Raw genomic sequence first — 22054 nt, forward strand, 5'->3', positions numbered from 1 at the left:
AAAGTGCAAGTCTTTGTAATCTCAGCATTTTACCAGTCGGAAGTTCTATGTAAGTGTTTTATTTTTTACACTAATGAGCATTGAAGATATTTTCTATTGTGACACTGTTGGGAATTTTGACCATTTGTGCCCTTAAATATGTTACAGTAACGATGTATGTTTTTGTTGAAGTAAGACCTATATTGTACACCTTAAGTTCTTCACAGGACAAGAAACTTGGCAATGAAGCTACCAACTTGTGAAGATGTACCAGTTCAATTTTTCACTGTACCAGTGTTGTCCACCTTTTCACCAGTGTATGAAGAAGATGATGCACAGACATTATGCTTCCCTCAGTCAACCTCCCCGCCACTGGTAAAAAAAAAAACTATTTAGTTTTTTCAAATTATTGTTATTACAAGTATTTATTATTATTATTGTAGCGCTACGCCTGTAGTAGACACTGGATAGAAAAGGTCCTTTGTTCTTTGCTTTAACCTCAGCCCCTCTAATACACCATGTTGAGTGTACAAACATACAATAGCACAGGAAATCAGCAGCAGCAGTGCAGGTCATGTGATGTGGGTGGTGCTTCGCTGCCCCACCCCAGGGTGTCCTAACTTCCAGTCTCAGACTTGGATCTTCACTGGCATGGTCTTCAGCTAGTAGACAAATATTCAGATGGAAATACTCTCTCTAAATCCCTCCGCACCAAGAAGAAGAGCTTTCCTAGGCAGTTGAATCAAAATCATCTCTCACTCCTCCTACTGCACAGTGCTTATTGGGATCTGTAGTGTAATGACTGAATTGGCTCCATTATATGGCTGCCATATCAAACTACAACTCCCAGGAGTCTCAGCGCAGTGCATAGAAGTCTATAGGCTTGCTTGGCTTTAGCACTTACCTACTTGACCAGAGGGGAATGCTGCAGCATATTATCAGTATCCTTAATACTGGAAAACAGGAAGTGAAGCCTTGTCGCTTCACAGCCTGTTTCCTACTGCACATGCGCAAGTCACGCTGCGCTTTCTGAATGGTCCCACTATCTTCTGGGACCTGTGTGTGTCTTTCAGAAGGCAGCAGGGGAAAGAAGGAGGGGCTGTAAATAACATAGGTCGCCGATGACGTAGGTCGCCATGACGCCCTTACCCTGAAGTGGGAGCGAGTACCTGTTTTTGACAGTTATCTGCTAAACACTCCCAAATGTAGATTTGGAGGGGGGGTCAGATAAGCCGAGCTTCTACTTTTGGGTGGAACTCCACTTTAACGTGAAATAATAAAGTAGGGATTCAAATATTTCATACTGAGCACTTTCAAAGACAAAACCATCTGCATTAGTCAAATGTACAGAGGAGCTAAGTATGCATGGAGTGCTGGGCTTTCTTTTTAGAAAACCCACCATGCCTGTGCATAGAAGCACCCTGTCTGAGTTAAAGTGACTCTGTCACTAAAATATATGTTCAAAAGAAACTGTTCCTTGCAAAGAAGACATTGAATATTCACCTATCCTGCTGCCAGCATTACTGATTTCTGTAAAAGTGAAAGGATACTGCTGGCTAAAAATCCAACTTTTTGGGGAATGTCGGGGTCCTACACTCAGTGATTTGATATGCTTGCCCCTCTGCCAGCACTGTGTCCTCTTGTGATATAGGTAGGGGCTCATAGGGCGGACCAGGAAAGTGACACTCCTAGGAGTGTTGCATTTTGCAGGGTCTTCAGCTGTCAGTTTTTTTTTCACTTATGCAGAGATTGGTGGCATGGGCAGTAAGACAGATGAGTATTCACATATTTCTAAACATTTATTTTGGAAGCAGAGTTGCATTTAGGACTGGTTCACATTAGATGCTTCCCAGTGCATGTTTACACCGCATTCCAGACCACATGCACAGTGTTTGCCATATATTACAATGGCTCAAGTTTAAGCCAGTGTGGTCAGTTTCAGTGCTTTTAACCACTTAAGGACTGGACCAATATGCTGCTAAATGACCCAAGGGGTTTTTACAATTCGGCACTGCGTCGCTTTAACAGACAATTGCGCGGTCGTGCGATGTGGCTCCCAAACAAAATTGGCGTCCTTTTTTCCCCACAAATAGAGCTTTCTTTTGGTGGTATTTGATCACCTCTGCGGTTTTTATTTTTTGCGCTATAAACAAAAATAGAGCGACAATTTTGAAAAAAATGCAATATTTTTTACTTTTTGCTATAATAAATATCCCCCAAAAATATATAAAATAATTTTTTTTCCTCAGTTTAGGCCGATACATATTCTTCTACCTATTTTTGGTAAAAAAAAAATCACAATAAGCGTTTATCGGTTGGTGTGCGCAAAATTTATAGCGTTTACAATATAGGGGATAGTTTTATTGCATTTTTATAATTTTTTTTTTTTTACTACTTATGGTGGCGATCAGCGATTTTTTTCGTGACTGCGACATTATGGCGGACACTTCGAACAATTTTGACACATTTTTGGGACCATTGTCATTTTCACAGCAAAAAATGCATTTAAATTGCATTGTTTATTGTGAAAATGACAGTTGCCGTTTGGGAGTTAACCACAAGGGGGCGCTGAAGGAGTTTTGTTTCACCTAGTGTGTGTTTACAACTGTAGGGGGGTGTGGCTGTAGGTCTGAACGTCATCGATCGTGTCTCCCTAAAAAAGGGATCACATGAACACACGGCTCTCCCCGTTCTTCAGCTCCGGGGACCGCACTCCAGTGGCGATCGGGTCCGCGGGACCCGCGGTCCCGGAGCTTTGGACCGGGTCGCGGGAGCGTGCCGCGGGCGCGCGCCCGCGACCGGGTACTAGTACAGGACGTACCTGTACGTATATGTGCCCAGCCGTGCCATGCTGCCGACGTATATGTGCAGGAGGCGGTCCTTAAGTGGTTAAACAAAATTACAACCTTTGCACTTTTTTTTGTTGTTGTCTAGAATGCATCAAAACCTGTTTAAATGCACTGGAATGTAAATTGTCCTAATGAAAATGCAGATTTTTCATGTGTCAAACTAATAAAAGAGGAAGAAAAGTGCAATAATGCTCCAGGTGATACAATGGTACTAAAGATCTGGTGCTGGTCTAGTCCGTGAACACAAAGACTGTCAAAGTATGTGCAAAGGAGGTGACCGCACTCCAATCTTCAGAAGTATAAATGCTTTAAATCGTAAAAATCCACGCATAACATCACTATGCCATGATACAACAGGACTATAGCAGCAAGGTTAACATGTTTCATGAACCAAATCGCTTAGGCTCCATTCACATCTTGGTGTGTCGGAACACAATCATGGTAAAATTGCGCAAACAGAATAGCGGAACGCCCAAAAGAAACTCTTGGATCTCTTTTGGCCGACAGGCGCCCCGCGATTCTCTTTGCGCGATTTTACCACGATTGTCCCCCGATGAATCGGGACAAAATCGCACAGCGTTTGGGGTGCCATTGGAAGTGACAGGGTATTCACGACAGTCCCGCGTTTTGCTGCTACTTTGAATCGCGGATGAGAATTGCAGTGATACCGCACGCGATTCGGAACTCCAAAATGTGAATTGCGATTAGGTGAAACATGTTAACCTTGCTACTATAGTCCTGTTCTATCATGGCCTAGTGATGTTATGCATCGTTTTTTACGATTAAAGCATTTATACTGCTGAAGATTGAAATGCGGTCACCTCTTTTGCACATACGTTTAGGAGAGCAGTTTGAGTTTTTAACAAAGACTAATTATAAAATCTACATTTATTAATAAATCAGTTGTGTTTAGGATTAGTTGAAACCATCACTGGGGGGGGGGGGGGGGTTTTTGTGGAAAAAAAAACAAGCTGGAACTCCCCTTTAAGCCACAGGGGTTTCAAATCCCCAGATCAGTGAATCGGAGACCCGGTGTCTGACAGCGGGGGATTGTGGGACTCTAGTACAGCCGGACTGGGGGGGTGGGGGTCCGGTGTAAGTTCACCTTACAGATTTTCTTTAAAGGGAAACTTACACTTTAATGTGTACCAAAAACAATCTATAAATGGTGATAAAATATATAACATACAATAGTTTGTAAACTTGCATATGTTTCAAGCTGCCAATATCTAATGAATTAGAGTTTGCAGTGAATTGCTTATTAAAGTTTCCTTTATTGGTGATTGCTAGACCAGGGATCTTCAAACTACGGCCCTTCAGTTGTTCAGGAACTACAATTCCCATCATGCCCAGTCATGTCTGTGAATGTCAGAGGTTTACAATGCCTCATGGGATGTGTAGGTCCGCAACAGCTGGAGGGCCGTAGTTTGAGGATCCCTGTGCTAGACTGTCAAAATCTGCAATCATTTAGGCCCCTTTGAGACTACTGCGACTTCAAAATCGCATGATTTTATCTATATATTGCTCCGAATCGTGGCCACGATTTTGCCACGATTTCAGGGAATGACTGTAACTTGCATCCAAATCGGACCAAAGTAGTGCAGGGACTAGTTTAAAGTGGTCAGAACTTGAAGTCATAAACTAATATGAATGGTGGTCATTGGAAATCATAGGGAATGACTTGTCATGCTACTTTGCAGTCCCGAATCGTGGGACAAGTTATACAAGTGTGTAAGGGGCCTAATCAGCAACTTTGCTATTTAAAAACAAACTCAATGTTGGTTTTCATTATTCAATTCAGATTTTGAGGTCTATTATGGCATTTCAGTGAAACCTCGGTTTTGAAAGACGAGCAACTTTTATTTCAAAATTCTGACTGGGTTTGCGAGTGTTGTCTCGCAAAATGAGCAGAATTAAAGCCAACGGGGTGTGCAGTACCGCATTTGGCCTGAGGTGTGGGGGCGCCGGAGCAGAGCTGAGCGGAGCCGTTCGGAAATACTCCACTCCTGGGTGTTTCCGAGCCTTTACGAGATGAGCCGAGCTGTCCCTGTGCCTTTCCGAGTGTTTCCGAGGCTCTCCGGTGCCCCCCCCCACCTCTGGCCACATGCGGTATTGCATGCCATTGAAGTTAATGCGGAACAAATTATTTTTGTTTCCTTTGACTTCCATGGGGAAACTCACTTTGATATGCGAGTGCTTTGGATTACGAGAATTCTCCTGGAACGTATTATGCTCATAATCCGATGTTCCAATGTATTGGGTTCTGTGAGATAATGGCAACCTGTCCTTTCCCCATACAATGACACTACCTATTTTCTGTTTGTAGATACTGCCGGTATGTCAGGAGGAGCAAACTATCCTAATGACCTCAGCCATGGTAAATGCCTATTTGAAGTACATTTCTATATGAAGAAAGGGTCAGTCCATCCAAAACCGATGTTTTACGTTTGAGTAGACAACGGATGGTTGAATTTCCTTCATCTCACAGGGTCTTTATGGACCAATCTTACCAGATGCTTTCACCTGCTTCAGCCCTTATACGGCAGTCTTGTTTTTTTTTTTTAGCTATCCACATTTGTCATATTGTGGTCAGAAGTGCAGGCACAATGGAAATCCAGTCCAGCTGATTAATTTCTCATAAAAAAGTTGATAGGGGGCAGTCTGGGGTGCTAATGAGTTCCAACAGAACTACAATAGTTTTATTTAGGTTTTAGCCAACTGAATTAAGTGAAGGTAATCTGACTTTATGTTGGTTGGCATATTTACTTCATGGAATAGTAGCACAAACCTTAAACCTCCGTTTGCTACATTCTGTGGCTTGGAGTGAAGAGCTAGGTGCTAGGAAATCTAGTGGGGGATAAAGGCACCAGCTGATCCACACCACCACTGTCCATCCCTAGCTAAAATATCAGTTGAAAATTCAGAAGCATGTAGTACAGTGGGGAGGGAAAGAGGAGACATTAACAAAGCAACAGTTTTCCACCAAGCACCAGAAGCAGAAACAGCTTGATGCCGCGTACACACGATAATTTTTCGGGTTGTAAAAAACGAAGTTTTTCAGGCTCTAGAAACACTTTTTTTTCAACTTCATCATTAAAACGACGCTGCCCACACACGATCGTGAAAAAAAAAAATGCTCTAGCAAAGCGCGGTGACGTACAACACGTAGGACGGCACTATAAGGCTCCATGCACACGAGACGCTGGTAAACGCGTGTTCAGAGGCATTTGGACAGCTTTTTCAACTGCCCCTGAACACATTCAATGTTATCCTATGTGTCCATGCACACTGTCACGTTTTTCTGCATTTTTCGGCAGTTGCGTTTATGCTCGTTTTTTCAGAAGCAAAAAAATGGGTTCAGACGCAAAAGTTTTCGCGTTTCAGACGCAAAACGCTGCTAAACGTGGCAAAACGCGGTACCAGCGTTTTGCCGCAATTTCGTATATAGGCGTTTTTAAAGGTGACCTATTTTTTTACATTAGAAATCTCAAAAATGATGGCAAATGATGAAAAACCATAAAAAAAACTGTAATTGCTTGTATTGCATTGTGGACAATCCACAACTTGTGGCAGGTGACGTGGCCAGTGGACAATCCACAACTTGTGGCAGGTGACATGGCCAGGTGACGTGGCAAGTGGACAATCCACAACTTGTGGTAGGTGACGTGGACAATCCACAACTTGTGGCAGGTGACATGGCCAGGTGACGTAGCCAGGTCATGTGGCAAGTGGACAATCCACAACTTGTGGCAGGTGATGTGGGTAGGTGACGTGGCAAGTGAACAATCCACAACTTGTGGCAGGTGACGTGGCAAGTAACGTGGCCAGGTGATGTGGCAAGTGAACAATCCACAACTTGTGGCAGGTGACGTGGCCAGTGGACAATCCACAACTTGTGGCCAGGTGACGTGCCAGGTGATGTGAACAGGTGACGTGGCAGGTGACATGGCAAGTGGACAATCTGCAACTTGTGGCAGGTGGACAATCCACAACTTGTGGCAGGTGACATGGCCAGATGACATTGCCAGGTGATGTGGCCAGTGGACAATCCACATCATGTGGCCAGGTGACGTGGCAAGTGGACAATCCACAACTTGTGGCCAGGTGATGTGGCCAGGTAACGTGGCCAGTGGACAATCCACAACTTGTGGCAGGTGACATGGCCAGGTGACATAGCAGGTGACGTGGCCAGGTGATGTGGCAAGTGGACAATCCACAACTTGTGGCAGGTGATGTGGCCAGGTGACGTGGCCAGGTGACGTGGCCAGGTGACATGGCCAGGTGACGTGGCAAGTGGACAATCCACAACTTGTGGCAGGTGACATGGCAAGTGACGTGCTAGGTGATGTGGCAAGTGAACAATCCACAACTTGTGGCAGGTGATGTGAACAGGTGATGTGGCCAGGTGACGTGGCCAGGTGACATGGCAAGTGGACAATCCGCAACTTGTGCTAGGTGACGTGGCAAGTGGACAATCCACAACTTGTGGCAGGTGACGTGGACAGGTGATTTGGCAAGTGTATAATCCACAACTTGTGGCAGGTGACATGGCCAGGTAACGTGGCAAGTGGACAATCCACAACTTGTGGCAGGTGTCGTGGTCAGGTCATGTGGCAAGTGGACAATCCACAACTTGTGGCAGGTAACGTGGCCAGTTGACATGGCAGGTGACGTGGCCAGTGGACAATCCACAACTTGTGGCAGGTGATGTGGCAAGTGGACAATCCACAACTTGTGGCAGGTGACGTGGCGAGTGGACAATCCACAACTTGTGGCAGGTGACGTGGTCAGGTGATTTGGCAAGTGGATAATCCACAACTTGTGGTTAAATAATACAGTTTTTTGAGCTTAGGGAGGGTCTTATGATGTTTCTTAACTAAACGCTTATGTGTTTAGATGAGTTTGCATCTGTGTCTCGTGTGCATTGGGGCCTTAAGGAGAAGTTCCATTTGGATGGCGCCACCTTTGGGGCTGCTTTAGCTGATTTTGTGTTAGTAAAAGACGATTCGCGCCTTTCTGTCTGTTGCAGCGTGATGAACGTGCTTACTCCATTACGAACGGTAGTTTTACCAGAACGAGCGCTCCCGTCTCTTAACTTGCTTCTGAGCATGAGCGGGTTTTTCACGTTGTTAAAGCCCACACACGATCATTTTTTACAACCCGAAAAACGTCAACGTTTAAAACATCGTTAAAAAATGTAGCATGTTCGAATTTTGTTTTTGTCGTTTTTCAGAACCCGAAAAATGGTGTGAAGCCCACACACGATCGTTTTAAATGACATTTTTAAAAAACAAAGTTTTTTACAACCCGAAAAATGATCGTGTGTACGTGGAATGAGTTTTGAATAATTATACTTTGTGTGCATGTGTTTCGGTTGTGTTTTTTTTACATTTGTTTTGTTAGTAGATTGTATTGTTCATGTATATAAAATATTTACATAATTGAACTGCTTTGGCTATCCCAAAAGATCTCTCATAAATTTGCACAATGGTAGAATATTTTGAATATGCCCAATACATTCTTTTCCCAGTTCTTTCACGATTTTCAAAGTGGTGTTAAACCCCCCAAAAAATTAAAATAAATATTAAATTGCAGTTTACCAGTTCTAATGCGGCGTAGACAGGACCGTTTTTCATGTCGAGAAAACTGCCATTTTTTTGATTGGTCGTGAAAACCGATCGTGTGTATGCTCCATAGCAGTTTTCTCGACGAGAACTGCCCGCAAAAAAATTAGAACCTGCTCTATTTTTTTCTCATCGTTTTTCCCGATGTTCTTTTTCTCGTTGCGAAAACCGATCGTGTGTATGCTTTTTCGAGGGGAAAAATTACGCGCATGCTCAGAAATTAGCAAAAGCGTCCCAAAGGGTTTGTGCCATTCGAATGGAACTTCCCCCTTTCTAGTGCCATCGTACGTGTTGTACGTCACCGCGCTTTGCTCAAACTTTTTTTTTCATGAATGTGTATATGCATTGCAAGGCAGGCTTAAGAGGAATCACGTTGAGAAAAATTTCGTTTTTTTGCATGACAGGAAAAACGGTCGTGTGCACACGGCATTAGATGTGGTGTCTGAATTCATTTTTAAGGCTTTTTTTTCTACCATTTTCACCTGGTGATTCAGCCATTAAGTCTGTTATTATGCAAGTTTAACAGACCATGCTGTCCAGACAGTAGCAGTTAGAGCAGGGGTGGGCAATTATTTTTTCGATGGGGCCACATGAGAAACTAAAAATATTTTGGAGGGCCGGGCCAAAAGGCTAAACTCAATACTGCTTAAAATCAATTGTATTTCTTTATAAAAAGCAGTAAATATCATTGTTGGACAACTGGTACGAGTACTTGTTATAGTTAAACAATGAAAAAGTGAGGTTGCCTTACAAGAAATTTTTTTTTATTTATTAAACAAAATTTCCCAAAACAATGAACATTTTTCACTAGTTGTGACTCATATTAGTGAAAATTTCCAGAGAGGATCAGAGACTGCGGACATGATACCAGAGAGGATCAGAGACTGCGCACATGATACCAGAGAGGATCAGAGACTGCGCACATGATACCAGAGAGGATCAGAGACTGCAGACATGATACTAGAGAGGATCAGAGACTGCAGACATTGTCCCCAAAAAGTCCTGCCAAACTACAATGTATGCTGTGTCATAAATTATGGTTTATGTATGTCTTATTGTCTTAGTGATTGATTCACATCACAACTTCATTGATAGCTTTTTTTTTTTGTATGATTTTTAGTTTTGCTCATTACTGCCACACACGTGCAATGCATGGCTGCATGTGTGTGGCAGTGATGAGCAAAAGCAAAAATCATACAAAAAATAAGGGTATCAATTTCAAATCAATGAAGTTGTGATGTTAATCAATCACTAAGACATACATAAACCAGTGTGCCATCAATTGCTGCCAGTGTGCCATCAATTGCTGCCAGTGTGCCATCAATTGCTGTCAGTGTGCCACCAGTGTGCCATCAATTGCTGCCAGTGTGCCATCAATTGCTGCCAGTGTGCCATCAATTGCTGCCAGTGTGCCACCAGTGTGCCATCAATTGCTGCCATTGTGCCATCAATTGCTGCCAGTGTGCCATCAATTGCTGTCAGTGTGCCACCAGTGTGCCATCAATTGCTGCCAGTGTGCCATCAATTGCTGCCAGTGTGCCATCAATTGCTGCCAGTGTGCCACCAGTGTGCCATCAATTGCTGCCAGTGTGCCATCAATTGCTGCCAGTGTGCCACCAGTGTGCCATCAATTGCTGCCAGTGTGCCATCAATTGCTGCCAGTGTGCCATCAATTGCTGCCAGTGTGCCATCAATTGCTGCCAGTGTGCCACCAGTGTGCCATCAATTGCTGCCAGTGTGCCATCAATTGGTGCCAGTGTGCCATCAATTGCTGCCAGTGTGCCATCAATTGCTGTCAGTGTGCCACCAGTGTGCCATCAATTGCTGCCAGTGTGCCATCAATTGCTGCCAGCATCCCCACAAGCAAGTACCTGATGATGATGATGATGAAATCTCTGTCCTGTCAGTGTTTTGCTGCCTGCAGTCCTCGGCCGTCTCGGGTCTCCTACAGCAGCCTGTGCAGTGTGCACAGTGTGAGGTGAGGAGTCGGGACCGGGTCATTACTTGGCGGGAATTGGGGGACTTTTTTGAATTCGGGGACACTCACTCCACGTGGTGACGGGCGGCTGGGAATGCCGTCAGCGGGGGGCGGGAAAGGAAGCGTGGCCAGCTCCAATGGCTTCTTCGGCTGAATCAGCGGGGGGCGGGAAACACCCACGGGTTTCTTCGGCTGCACCAGCGGGGGGGCGGGAAAGAGGTGCGGCTAACACCCGCAATTCTTTCGGCTGCAAATTCAGACTTCAAATTCAGATTTCTAGCGATCCGCCCGGGGGTCGGATTAAAAGGTCCGTCGGGCCGTATACGGCCCGCGGGCCGTAGTTTGCCCACCTCTGAGTTAGAGGGTTGAGACAAACCATTTAACACAGACAGAGGTGCTTACAATGATCAACTTTTATTCTATTGTTTAAAACCTTTATCCCCAAAAAATAAAAAATAAACTGTTTGCTGTAACTGCCTAAAAAGTGTTGAAGTTCAGCTTCAGTCAACTTCATCTAAAACTGCTAGTCCAACAATATCCTCTCCCCCTGACTAACAATGCTGCTGTCCAAAGGTGTCTGCTTTGCTGCTTCATGCAAAATGTACACACTCTGAGGCCGCGAACACACGGTCGGACAAAACCGATGAGAATGGTCCGATGGGCCATTTCCATCGGTTCACCGCTGAAGTGGTCTGATGTGTGTACACACCATCGTTCCAAAAACCGATCGGGTCAGAACGTGGTGACGTCAAACACACGACGTGCTGAAAAAAACGAAGTTCAATGCTTCCAAGCATGCGTTGACTTGATTCTGAGCATGCGCAGGTTTTGAACCGATGCTTTCTGTACTAACCATCGGTTTGGACCGATCGGGCAGCGGTCCATCGGTTCGGTTTTGCAGCATGTTTTAAAATTTTGGACCGAAGGAAAACAGACCGATGGGCTATACACACGGTCGGTTTGGACCGATGAAACTGAACCTCGGTCCATTCTCATCGGTTTTGTCCGACCGTGTGTACGCGGCCTGAGACAAGATGTGTGTTACATGTCAGATCACCAGGTGTAATAAAAGAAAAAAGCCTAAAAAAAAAAAAAACACAGCACCACCTCTAAGGACTTATAAGCTCACGTGTATTACATCTTGGTTTTTGGATGGAGTTCCAATGTGGAATGCATAGGTTACACTGAGCAGTATCATTTAAGTGACTTAACCTCTTGCCGATCACCAGCAGTACATTTAGTGCTGGGGGGCCGGTAGCCCCAGGCAATCCAACATACCTGTACATCACGGAGAACTTCCTGGTTTATAGGTGCGTGCCCCCTGCTGATCTGTGCTGTGAATGGACACAGCTTGAGTTTGACAGCAGGTTATAGCCAATCATTTTGGCTGTATACCTGCTGATCGACTGTGACCAGTTACAGTACAGAGATATGTGTGTTTGTAAGCACAGGCTCTGGCTAGATTTCTCCCTGCTATCAGTTACTGTTCAGAACTGAAAGCAAGGAGAGACCCAGCCAGATCTGTACGTAAAAGCGTCACACATACACTTTTATATACACTTGTTAGGTACCCAGTTAACCCCTTGATTGTCCTTCTGATCACTCCTGTCACCCAGCCAGTGTCATTAGTACATTGTATAGTATTATCACTGATCACTGCATTGGTGTCACTAGCAGCGTCATTGTTAGTGTCCCTTCCAGCCAGTGTCAGTTAGCGCCAGATTTTCTCACACACTATTACAGTCACCCTATAATTCGCTGATCACCGCCATTGCTGGTATAGTGTCTGTATGGATCAGTATCCTGGGCAGAACTATACTAGTGTCCCCAAAAATGCCCTGATCACTGCCAGCATGTGCGACATGTAGCTGAATAATTTTTTTTTATTTTTTTTTTAAGAAATTAGATTTGATTGAATATGTTTTATAACAGAAAGTAGAACATATTTTTTTTCTAAATTTTCAGTCGTTTTTCATTAATATAATGAGCAAATATCACCAAATAAAAGCTTGATATGCGGGGAAAAAATTCTATAAATTTCTTTTGCGTACAGTGTTGCATGACTGAGCAATTGCCAGTTAAATTAGCACAGTGTTGAATAGAAAAAAATGATCATGAAGGGAGTAAAACCTTCCAGAGGTCGAGTGGTTAAAGGGACAGGCAACTCAAAAATTATATTTAAATCGGAGCTCCATCCATTTAAAAGTCAGCAGCTACAAAAAAATATGCCTTCTGGGACTGCGACACCAGGGGAGAAAGTGGCAGCTGGGTGCCTGTGAAAACAGGGTACCCCCCCCTCCAAAAAAAAATGACATGCCAAACTTGACATGTTGGGGTCACCAACACTTAAAGCGGAAGTTCCACTTTTGGGTGGATCTCCTCTTTAAATTATGTGAAGCCTAATGGCCCGTACACACGATCCGAAAATCGAACGAAAAATACTGCTTTTCGACACGATTGTACAATAATCGGATCGTTAGTAAAGAGCATTTGAGAGCCAATCACGACAGTTCATGCGATATTATTAGATCGAACAAGCACAAAAATTTTCCTCGTACGATGCCAGACAGTGCGATTGTCGTTTAGTCAGTACAGTTGTCGTCCAAAAATACAATACAAATACATTACAACACATAATCATCACTACCATTTTATTTTGTCGTACGAGAATTTTCGTGACTTTACTAACCTATTCAATTTCTCCTGGCGACTAGTAAGTGAAAAAAGTCAGACGATCTGTCATCCGATTTTCAGATCGTATGTACGGGACATGAGAGCGTGTCACTCCCTGTGTTTTTTTTTTTTTTTTTTTTTAAAGGGGGGCTCCGCTGATTTATTTTTTCAGCTGCTGACTTTTTAAAAAAGGATGCTTACCTGTCGAGGGTGCCCGCAATGACACCCGAAGCCGATCTGTCGTTAGGCTCTCGGGTGCTGCCGCCACCATCTTCGGTAAGGAAATCAGGAAGTAAAGCCTTGCGGCTTCACTTCCTGGTTCCCTACTGTGCAATGTGTGACTCGCGCTGCGCATTCCCACTGGTCCCTGCTGTCTTCTGGGACCTGCGTGTCTCCCAGAAGACAGCGGGGGCGGGTGGACAAGGCGCTGAATATGGCGTAGATACCCACTGGTGGCTCGAGTATCTATACCCGGAAGTGGGAGCAAAATACCAGTATTAGACAGGTATCTGCTCCCCCCTCCCCCTAAAAGGTGCCAAATGTGACACCGGAGGGGGGGGGGATCCAAAAAGCTGAAGTTCTATTTTTGGGTAGAACTCCGCTTTAAATATATCTTGAGTACTGTGATGGGAGGGCCCGTGGAACTAAGAAGAGTCTTTATATATATATATCCTGGGAGATATTGTGGATAAATATTACTGTCCCATTTTACGTAATCTGAGTCATATTTTCTCAGTTACTCTGTGCCCCTAATGGACACAGGATCACTTAGACATAGGAGGTGCATGGGGAGCTGAACCAAGGGTTTCCCAACCTTTCCAAGAGATTCTGGGTTACACGGGCCCTCCCATCACATGTACTTCCTGTTTCATTCTCAATCAAATAACATAAATAAAACATCCAACAAGGAGATTGGGACTTTGTGTAGACCCAGGAACTCAAGCACATATATCTCATTATAAAGTCCCCCAGAGACGTATGCAACCATCTAGTGCTTTAACAATACTGCTTCTACCAAAAACTGAGTTATCAGTTTTGAGTGGAGTGGTCCTTTAGACATTTCAAAAATGTATATAGAACCTTAAAACCATATATTGTCCCATGTGTGTGTCATATACCCTTATCAGGCTGATCATCCAGTTGAGTTTCAAGGTCACAAAGTGAAAGGATCGGCATGTAGTGCAGTCATGATTAGGCCTGACGCCTCAATGCTAGATTGGAGCTGCTCTCCAGATAGAAGCCCACATGGAAGTCTACCCTTTGATTCAAGCAATAACTTTCTATCACCATCAGCTTGTCCTTTCAGTCAGTCACTGCAGGTAATGGAGTTGTCTTGTGTGAATCTTGCTTACAGTATGTTTCGTTTTATTCTTCTAAGCATTTTTTTTTATATAAATTTAAATGTTTTCCTATCAAGAACAATAATGCCCTGTACACACGATCGGTTCATCCGATGCAAACGGACCGATGGATTTTTTCATCAGATATCCAATGAAGCTGACTTTCATCAGTCTTGCCTACACACCATCAGTTAAAAATCTGTTTGTGTCAGAACGCGGTGACGTAAAACACTACGACGTGCTGAGAAAAATTAAGTTCAATGCTTCCGAGCATGCGTCGACTTGATTCTAAACATGCGTGGATTTTTAACCGATGGACTTGCCCACAGACGATCGTTTTTTTCTATCGGTTTTTTAACCATCAGATAACTTGAAAACAGGTTCTAAGTTGTTTCACCGATGGGGGAAAAAAAACAATGGGGCCCACACACGATCGGTTCGTCTGATAAAAACAGTCCATCGGACCGTTTTCATCAGACGAACCGATCGTGTGTATATGCGGCATAACAAGCTGCAATCACACTTAGGCCTCATTCACACCTGAACGACGCTGCAGCATCGCATTTTTTTGTGCGATTTTTGGGGTGCGTTTTTGGAGCGACACCATTCATTTTGAATGGACCTCTTAGCTCCAAAATGCGCCAAAGAAGCTCGTGTACCAACTTTTAGCACTGAGCCAGGCGCATTTGGTGGTGTGGTGTTTTTGTCACACTTTTTGCACATTTTGTTGCACGACAATCACCGAAAAATTGCACCATATTTCAGGTGGCATTAAAAAATAATGGCACTGCGAATGCATCCAGCATTTTGCTGTGATTCTAAGGTGTGAATGGGGCATTGGTGTATGTAATAAATAGAATTAAAAAGAAAAATAATGAAATTAACTTATAAAATGTGTCAAATTTCATGTGTCTCCAAACAAATTAAATCTATTAGGGGGGAAACCCTAACCCTTTCGCTGCCAGGCCCTGTGCTCCATTTTGTACACTCAGGTGGCGAGACCATTCTTGAAATTTTTCCTTTTGTTTTTTTATTTTTCACTTTCAGAGTTTGTAAAATACCACCCAAATCATATATTTTCTGGAAGCACATGATAGTTGGAATAAAAAGAAGTTGCTACTGATTTTTTAGACCCCGCTGTATTTGCGCAAATGTTTATCAAACCAATATATAAGCGCTGCGCAAACTGTTGGCGCTATATAAATCCTGTATAATAATAATAATAATAATATATTTGCAAAAAATACACTAAAACCATTATTAGCAGATAAAAACACAGTACATTTTACAAAATTCCAACCAAATATAAAAGCTTAACCTATATTGAGTTAATAAATTACTAATATTTGTAACTTTTAAATTGCGCCTTTTTGCGAAATGGTGAAAATTGAACAGACGCAAAAGTGTAAATATCCAAATTTCACCAAAAATCTGAAGGTTTTCATTTTTCCCGTACATCTTTCAGAATTTGTGAAAGACCCCCAAAACCGTATATTTTCTGAAAGCATATGACCTCTAGAATAAAAAGAAGGTGCTATTGATTTTCTTTAGACCCCGCGGTATTTGCACAAATGTTTATCAAACCTATGTAGCGCCCTGCTCCTGTTGAGTAGGCGCTATTTTGTAAATGTAGTTATCTGAGCTGTAGTTTAGCTCAGATTTTCATGCCAAATTATGGGTCTCTGTTCCAGCCTCGGCTGTGTTGCGCATCTTCCACCTGACAGTGGGTGTCGCTCTCACCAGGGGTCAAGATTGGAATTGCAATGGGCTGGGTGTATTGGGTGCCTCTTGCCCAGAAACAGCTCAGTGGCGTGGTCTCCGCCGCTGTGCATTCTGGGAAGGGGTACTTAAGGGGCAGACGCTGTTCTGGCGGGGTCTTCCGATCCTGACCTGGTGGCCCTCCTGGCCTCATGGATGTATTAGCAAACTTTTGGTCTCTGGGCCTGCTGGCCTGGGGCACCGCTGCTGAAAGTAGGCCCATACATTTCTGGGGGCCTACTGGTCCAGGGATGATCCTGTGCTGTCTTCTTTGCAGGAAGGAGCCGAATAATTGAGGATTCAATTAGAGGATGCGTCCTGACTAAAATAACTCACAGTGCGGCCGGCTCGGCTGAAAGATCCTGACACTGTGAGCTGTGTAATCTTTCTTGGAACTTGTGTTTTGTGTAGTTACATGATTCTGTGGCAGAGGACCGTGTAATGACTCAACAGTGTTCATCAAGTCTGTGGCAGAGACTGTTGAGTGAGCTTCGCTTTGGCTGCTAGGCCAGTGAGAGAGGCCTATCCGGTGGTCGCCGAATCCAGTGTGGGACAACCCTCTGTCCCTCTAAAGGAACTTGTTAATAAAACATTTGAAGCAAAGGAAACCAAGTGCTGGTGTGGACATTTGTAACCTTTCAAGAAGGACCCCTAGGACAAATGTGGTGAACAGTAAGGACGGACCCAAATCTAATCCTGCAGTTCCTTCGGGGGTAGTGCTACACCTATATATTCAAATCGCACAAAGTGAGATGTGCCTCAATGTGCAAAAAGTGAGACATAAATAAAGACGTCCACATGAAGTCCATTCAAAAAACCATGGAATGTGATAATCAAATCAGACGTGTAACAATTAGGCCCCGTACAGACGACCGAACATGTCTGCTGAAACAGGTCCGCGGACCAGTTTCAGCAGACATGTTCGGTCGTCTGTACAGCCGAGCGGACAGGATTCCAGCGTACATTTGCCCGCCGGGTCTTTTTCCAGCGGGCAAATATTTCCAAACTTGTTTAGAAACAGCCCGCTGGAATCCTGTCCGTCGGACATGTTCGGTCGTCTGTACAGACCTACCGTACATGTCCGAGCGGCCGCCATCCCTCGCATGCGTCGATTGACTTTGACGCATGCGTGGAAGCATTGAACTGGCAGGGCCGCGCACGTCGCCGCGTCATCGTCGCGGCGACGGCGCGGCCTCGTCGCCGCGTATCGAGTACGATGGTGTGTACAGCCATCATACAGAAATCCCCGGGCAGACATGTACGCTGAAAACGGTCCGGCGGACCGTTTTCATCATACATGTTTGCCTGTGTGTACAAGGCCTAATGCCGCGTACAGACGGTCGTTTTTTGTGATGAAATAAAACGACGTTTTAAATCATGAAATAAAACGACGTTTTTGAAACATCATTTTCAAAAACGATGTTGCCTACACACCATCGTTTTTTCACAATGCTCTAGCAAAGCGAGGTTACGTTTCACCACTTTTTTCTATTGAAGCTCACTTCATAACTAGCTTCTGGGCATGCGCGGGTTTAAAAACGTCGTTTTTGCTACACACGGTCAATTTCTGTGAAACAAAAAACGACGTTTTGAAAAACGACACAAAAAATTCGAGCATGTTCGAATTTTTTTTTGGTCGTTTTTTTGAAGACATAAAACGACGTTTTGCCCACACACGATCATTTTAAATGACGTTTTTTAAAACGTCGTTTTTTTTCATCACAAAAAACGACCGTCTGTACGCGGCATAAGGGTCATCTCATAAGCCTTCTTGCAAAGGAGTAAGGGAGAATACTCTCACCGAAACCGGTGGATCTACTTATTAGGCAGATTGATAATGCGTGTGAAATCCCGATGGCAAATCGCATCAACTGGTATGAAGACTCTGGATAAACCACACATGTCGCAGATGGCAACTGGTTTAAAGGAATTTCCGGTCTCGAAGGGACTCTGGGTTCACTGGATATCCCTGTGGTCCTCAGATGATGATGAAGTGACCTCCAATTTAGGAATCCTTTTCAGGACTGAAGGATGGCATGATGGCAAAAACCTCCAAACTGTAACTCAATCAACCACAACATGGAAGAAAGGGGAAAAAAGAGGAGGTGCTCTAAATATGTTTAAAAAAGGGTGGCAATAAGTGGAGTGGTGCCACTCCACTTATTGCCCTTTTTAAAACATATTTTGTACTGTGATTACTTTTAAGTCTTGTTGGTTTTTCAATAAACCCACCTCCTCTTTTTTCCCCTTTCTTCCATGTTGTGGTTGATTGAGTTGCTGTTTGAAGGTTTTTTCAATCATGCCATCCTTCAGTCCTGAAAAGTATTGGCACTGATGACTGTATTAGTGTCAGTGGCAGTCCCCCCACCCCTAGCGTCAGTTAGTGTCAGATTGCCAGCTGCACTATCACAAGCCCATTATAAGTTGTTGGTCGCCGTCATTTGTAGTATAAAAAAAATAAAATAAAAATTCCAGTATACTGTATATACCATAGTTTGTAGGCGCTATACATTTTATGCAAACCAATCGGTATACATTTATCTATTTTTAATCAAAAACATTTAGCAGAATAATTTTTTTTTTTTTATATCGTAAAAAACCCAGTGGTTATCTAATACCATCAAAAGAAAGCTCTATTTGTATGAAAAAAAATGATATGGTCATGAAGGGGATACAACCTTCTGGAGCTGAGGTGGTTAATAGTGTTGAATTGTTTGGAGGCACATGAAATTTGACATATGTATAAGTAATTTTCTTCTTTTTTTTTTTTTTTATGTGTGTTGTTTTATACACAATCGTTTTATTTTTTTTATATTGCTGCCTGAGTGATCTTCGCAAAACGAATGTCTTCTGCCAATGGTACATTTTTAGCAATTTACAGTAAAGCTATATTTATTTCCAGAATTCTCCCATTATTGCATTGGATGAGAATGACTTTGATTACAGTGGTCCTTCCCAAACTGCTATGGCACACATTATGACCCCTCCTGAAAGCAATTCTTGTAAGTAAATTGAAAGTACGTACAGGAGTAGCTGGTATATTGTAGGTGATGGTAATACATTTTCACCACCAGGTGGCAACAACTCCCTTTTTTTAAACTTGAAATACCTTGAAAATCCTATGTGCCAGTAATTTAGTCCTCAACTCCATCCATCTAACATTATGTACATAGATGCATATTTTGTATATGCTTTTTAAAAAGTTGCATTGATTTTTAATATAATACAGACATGATAATATAACTGGGGCCTGTTTATTTGAGAGTTACATTTTATACTTTTGTTTTACACAGTAGCCCATTCTTTGTTCTACTCTCCCATTCTGTACACTGAGAATTAAATAAAAACTTTGATTTACAAAAGGCAAATAAACTGTGCACTTTGCACAGTGCATTTGTACTCTGCAAGTTCAGTTGCTCCATAGCTTAGTAAATGAGCAGAAGCTCTGCTGACTTCCATCATGTGCAAGCAAAAATGCTGTTTTTTATTCTTTTTATTCTCCTTACACGTGATTGGGTACTCTTTGCAATGTGAAGCTTTACCTCATTTACTAAGCTCTGGGGCAAGTGAACTTACAGGGTGCAAAGTGCACTTTCGTTTTGCCTTTAGCAAATCAACCCCAGAGATTCAAGTTGTTTGCTGTGTGCTAAAAACTATTTGGTAGATTCATGTAGATGTGCCTACACTTACGACGGCGTAGCTTAGCGTGTTTAGGCTACGCCGCCGTAAGTTAGCTAGGCAAGTACATGATTCACAATGTACTTGCCTGCTAAGTTACGGCGGCGTAGCCTAATGCGGGCGGGCATAAGGGCGCGGAATTCAAATGTGTGTAAGGGTGGCGTGTTTTATGTCAATAAGGCTTGACCTTACGTTTTTGACATTTTATTTTACTGCGCATGTGCCGGGTGCCTACATTTCCCAGTGTGCATTGCGGCTAAGTACGCCGCACGGGCCTATTGATTTCGACGTGGACGTAAACGACGTAAATCGCTATTCGCGGACGACTTACGCAAACGACGTAAACATTTTGAATCTCGAAGCGGGAACGGCGGCCATACTTTAACATTGTTATTCCCATCTAATAGATGGAATATTTTTAGGCCTGATAATGGCTTACGTAAACGGCGTAAATGTACTGCGGCGGCCGGGCGTACGTTCGTGAATCGGCATATGTACTAATTTACATATTCTACGCCGACCACAATGGAAGCGCCACCTAGCGGCCATCGGAAATATTGCAACCTAAGATAGGACGGCGCAAGCCGTCGTATCTTAGATACCGTATGTTTAAGCATATCTCTGTTTGAGCATACACTTAAACATAAGTTGGCATAGATTCTGAGTTAGGTCGGCTTATCTACTGATAAGCCGGCCTAACTCTTACTGAATCTACCTATATGACTTTAACCCTTATATTAAAACACATTTATTTCACTCCGTATATAATTTGTTGTTTTAAAGTGGATGTAAATCCGGTTCATTAAATCGGACCTAGTCACATATATCTGTAGTGTTTACTTTCTCCCTCCAAAGCCCTAAGTTTTGTGTCTTTCTGCTGCTTTGTTCTTCTGTTATCAGCATGATAACTTTTGACAAGCTCTCCGACAACCGAGATAAAACCAGCCTGAAATTTGTGTCGGGGATGGTGCAAAGAAATAGATTAGCAGAGAGCTGGTCTATTCACAGCACAGCTATGCACATTTCTTCCTTCTTCTGCCTATGTGTGCCTTTCCTCCAATCAGCTGTCTTTGTTGTATGCCAAGAATCCACACCCAGTGGTGGAACAGGAAGAAAAATTCTAACACAGTCTAGAAAGTTGAAGACAGCACATATACAAGTAAAATCTATGTAGGGAAATGTGTTTAATCTCTGTGTATCATCTGAGGCTGTTCTCTTCACTAAGTATATGTGAGGGTTTACATCCACTTTAATGTTATATTGAAAATGAATACAAACTGAGGTTTTAATAGCAAATAACACTGTTTTATCAGAATCTGGGGCAGTTGTGCATTGCAAAGCAATTGGCTTCTATCTTCAGCTTCTTTAGTTAAGCTTTGAAAATGATGCCATGCACAACTGCTCCAGATTTTGCCTGCTCCAGTTTTGATAACTTCTCCTCATTGTGTCTAATCATAAAACAAGAATTTCTTGAGTACAGGCATTTACCTTGTTATTCCAAAGCTGCATTGTGGGGACAAGGGACAGGCATAAGTGAAATAGGTGCATGATAAAGACAGTAATTCAACAATGGTCAGAAATATTTAGAAGACCTACTTTGAGCTACAATCATATGTCACACTTGTCATTTCATCAGATATGAACTTGTCATTAAAGGGGAGCTCCAGGCTCCCCCCCCCCAAACAAAAATAGGTCAGTAGATACAAATACTATAGCTGCTGACTTCTAATATAAGGACACTTACCTGTCCAGGGATCCAGTGATGTCCTCACTTAAGCTGATTCTTCAATTGGCTTCGGGAGCAGGTGCCAAGACCAGAAGTAAGGTAAACAGGAAGTGAAGACTCGTGGCTTCACAGCCGATTTTCTTCTGTGCATGTGCAGGTCATGCTGTGCTTAGTGAATGGCCCCATAGTCTTCTGTGACCTGTGATGTGTCCCAGAAGATTGCAGTGGAAGAAAGGGGGTACCCACCCTTTCCCCCCCCAAAAAAGGCAAATGTGGCAGTGGAGGGGGGTAGGGTGCAAAAAAAGCGGAACTTCCTCCTCTGCTGCAAGAGGCTGATACCAAGTTAACTTTGGGTACTTAACAAAAAAAGACAACATTTAATGATGTACTAATAATTGAAAATCTGCCTATAGTTCTGATTGAGGCAATGTGTTTTATTGATTAGGCTT

At 43.2% G+C, this 22054-nt stretch overlaps 1 protein-coding gene across 4 annotated transcripts in view; it reads left to right on the top strand.

Moving 5' to 3' along the window:
- Window positions 1-22054, top strand: part of ZGRF1 (zinc finger GRF-type containing 1) — a 181164-nt gene that overhangs the window by 44398 nt on the left and 114712 nt on the right. For 3 of the 4 annotated variants that reach the window (XM_040328973.1, XM_040328974.1, XM_040328976.1), the window contains exons 7-9: window positions 197-354; window positions 5155-5205; window positions 19104-19203. In XM_040328973.1, coding sequence (XP_040184907.1) covers window positions 197-354; window positions 5155-5205; window positions 19104-19203 — 309 coding nt within the window. The remainder of the gene's footprint in view (window positions 1-196; window positions 355-5154; window positions 5206-19103; window positions 19204-22054) is intronic. The other variant, XM_040328985.1, reaches the window with a different exon arrangement.

Source organism: Rana temporaria, chromosome 1 (assembly GCF_905171775.1).
Source record: "Rana temporaria chromosome 1, aRanTem1.1, whole genome shotgun sequence".
NCBI classification, from domain to species: domain Eukaryota; kingdom Metazoa; phylum Chordata; class Amphibia; order Anura; family Ranidae; genus Rana; species Rana temporaria.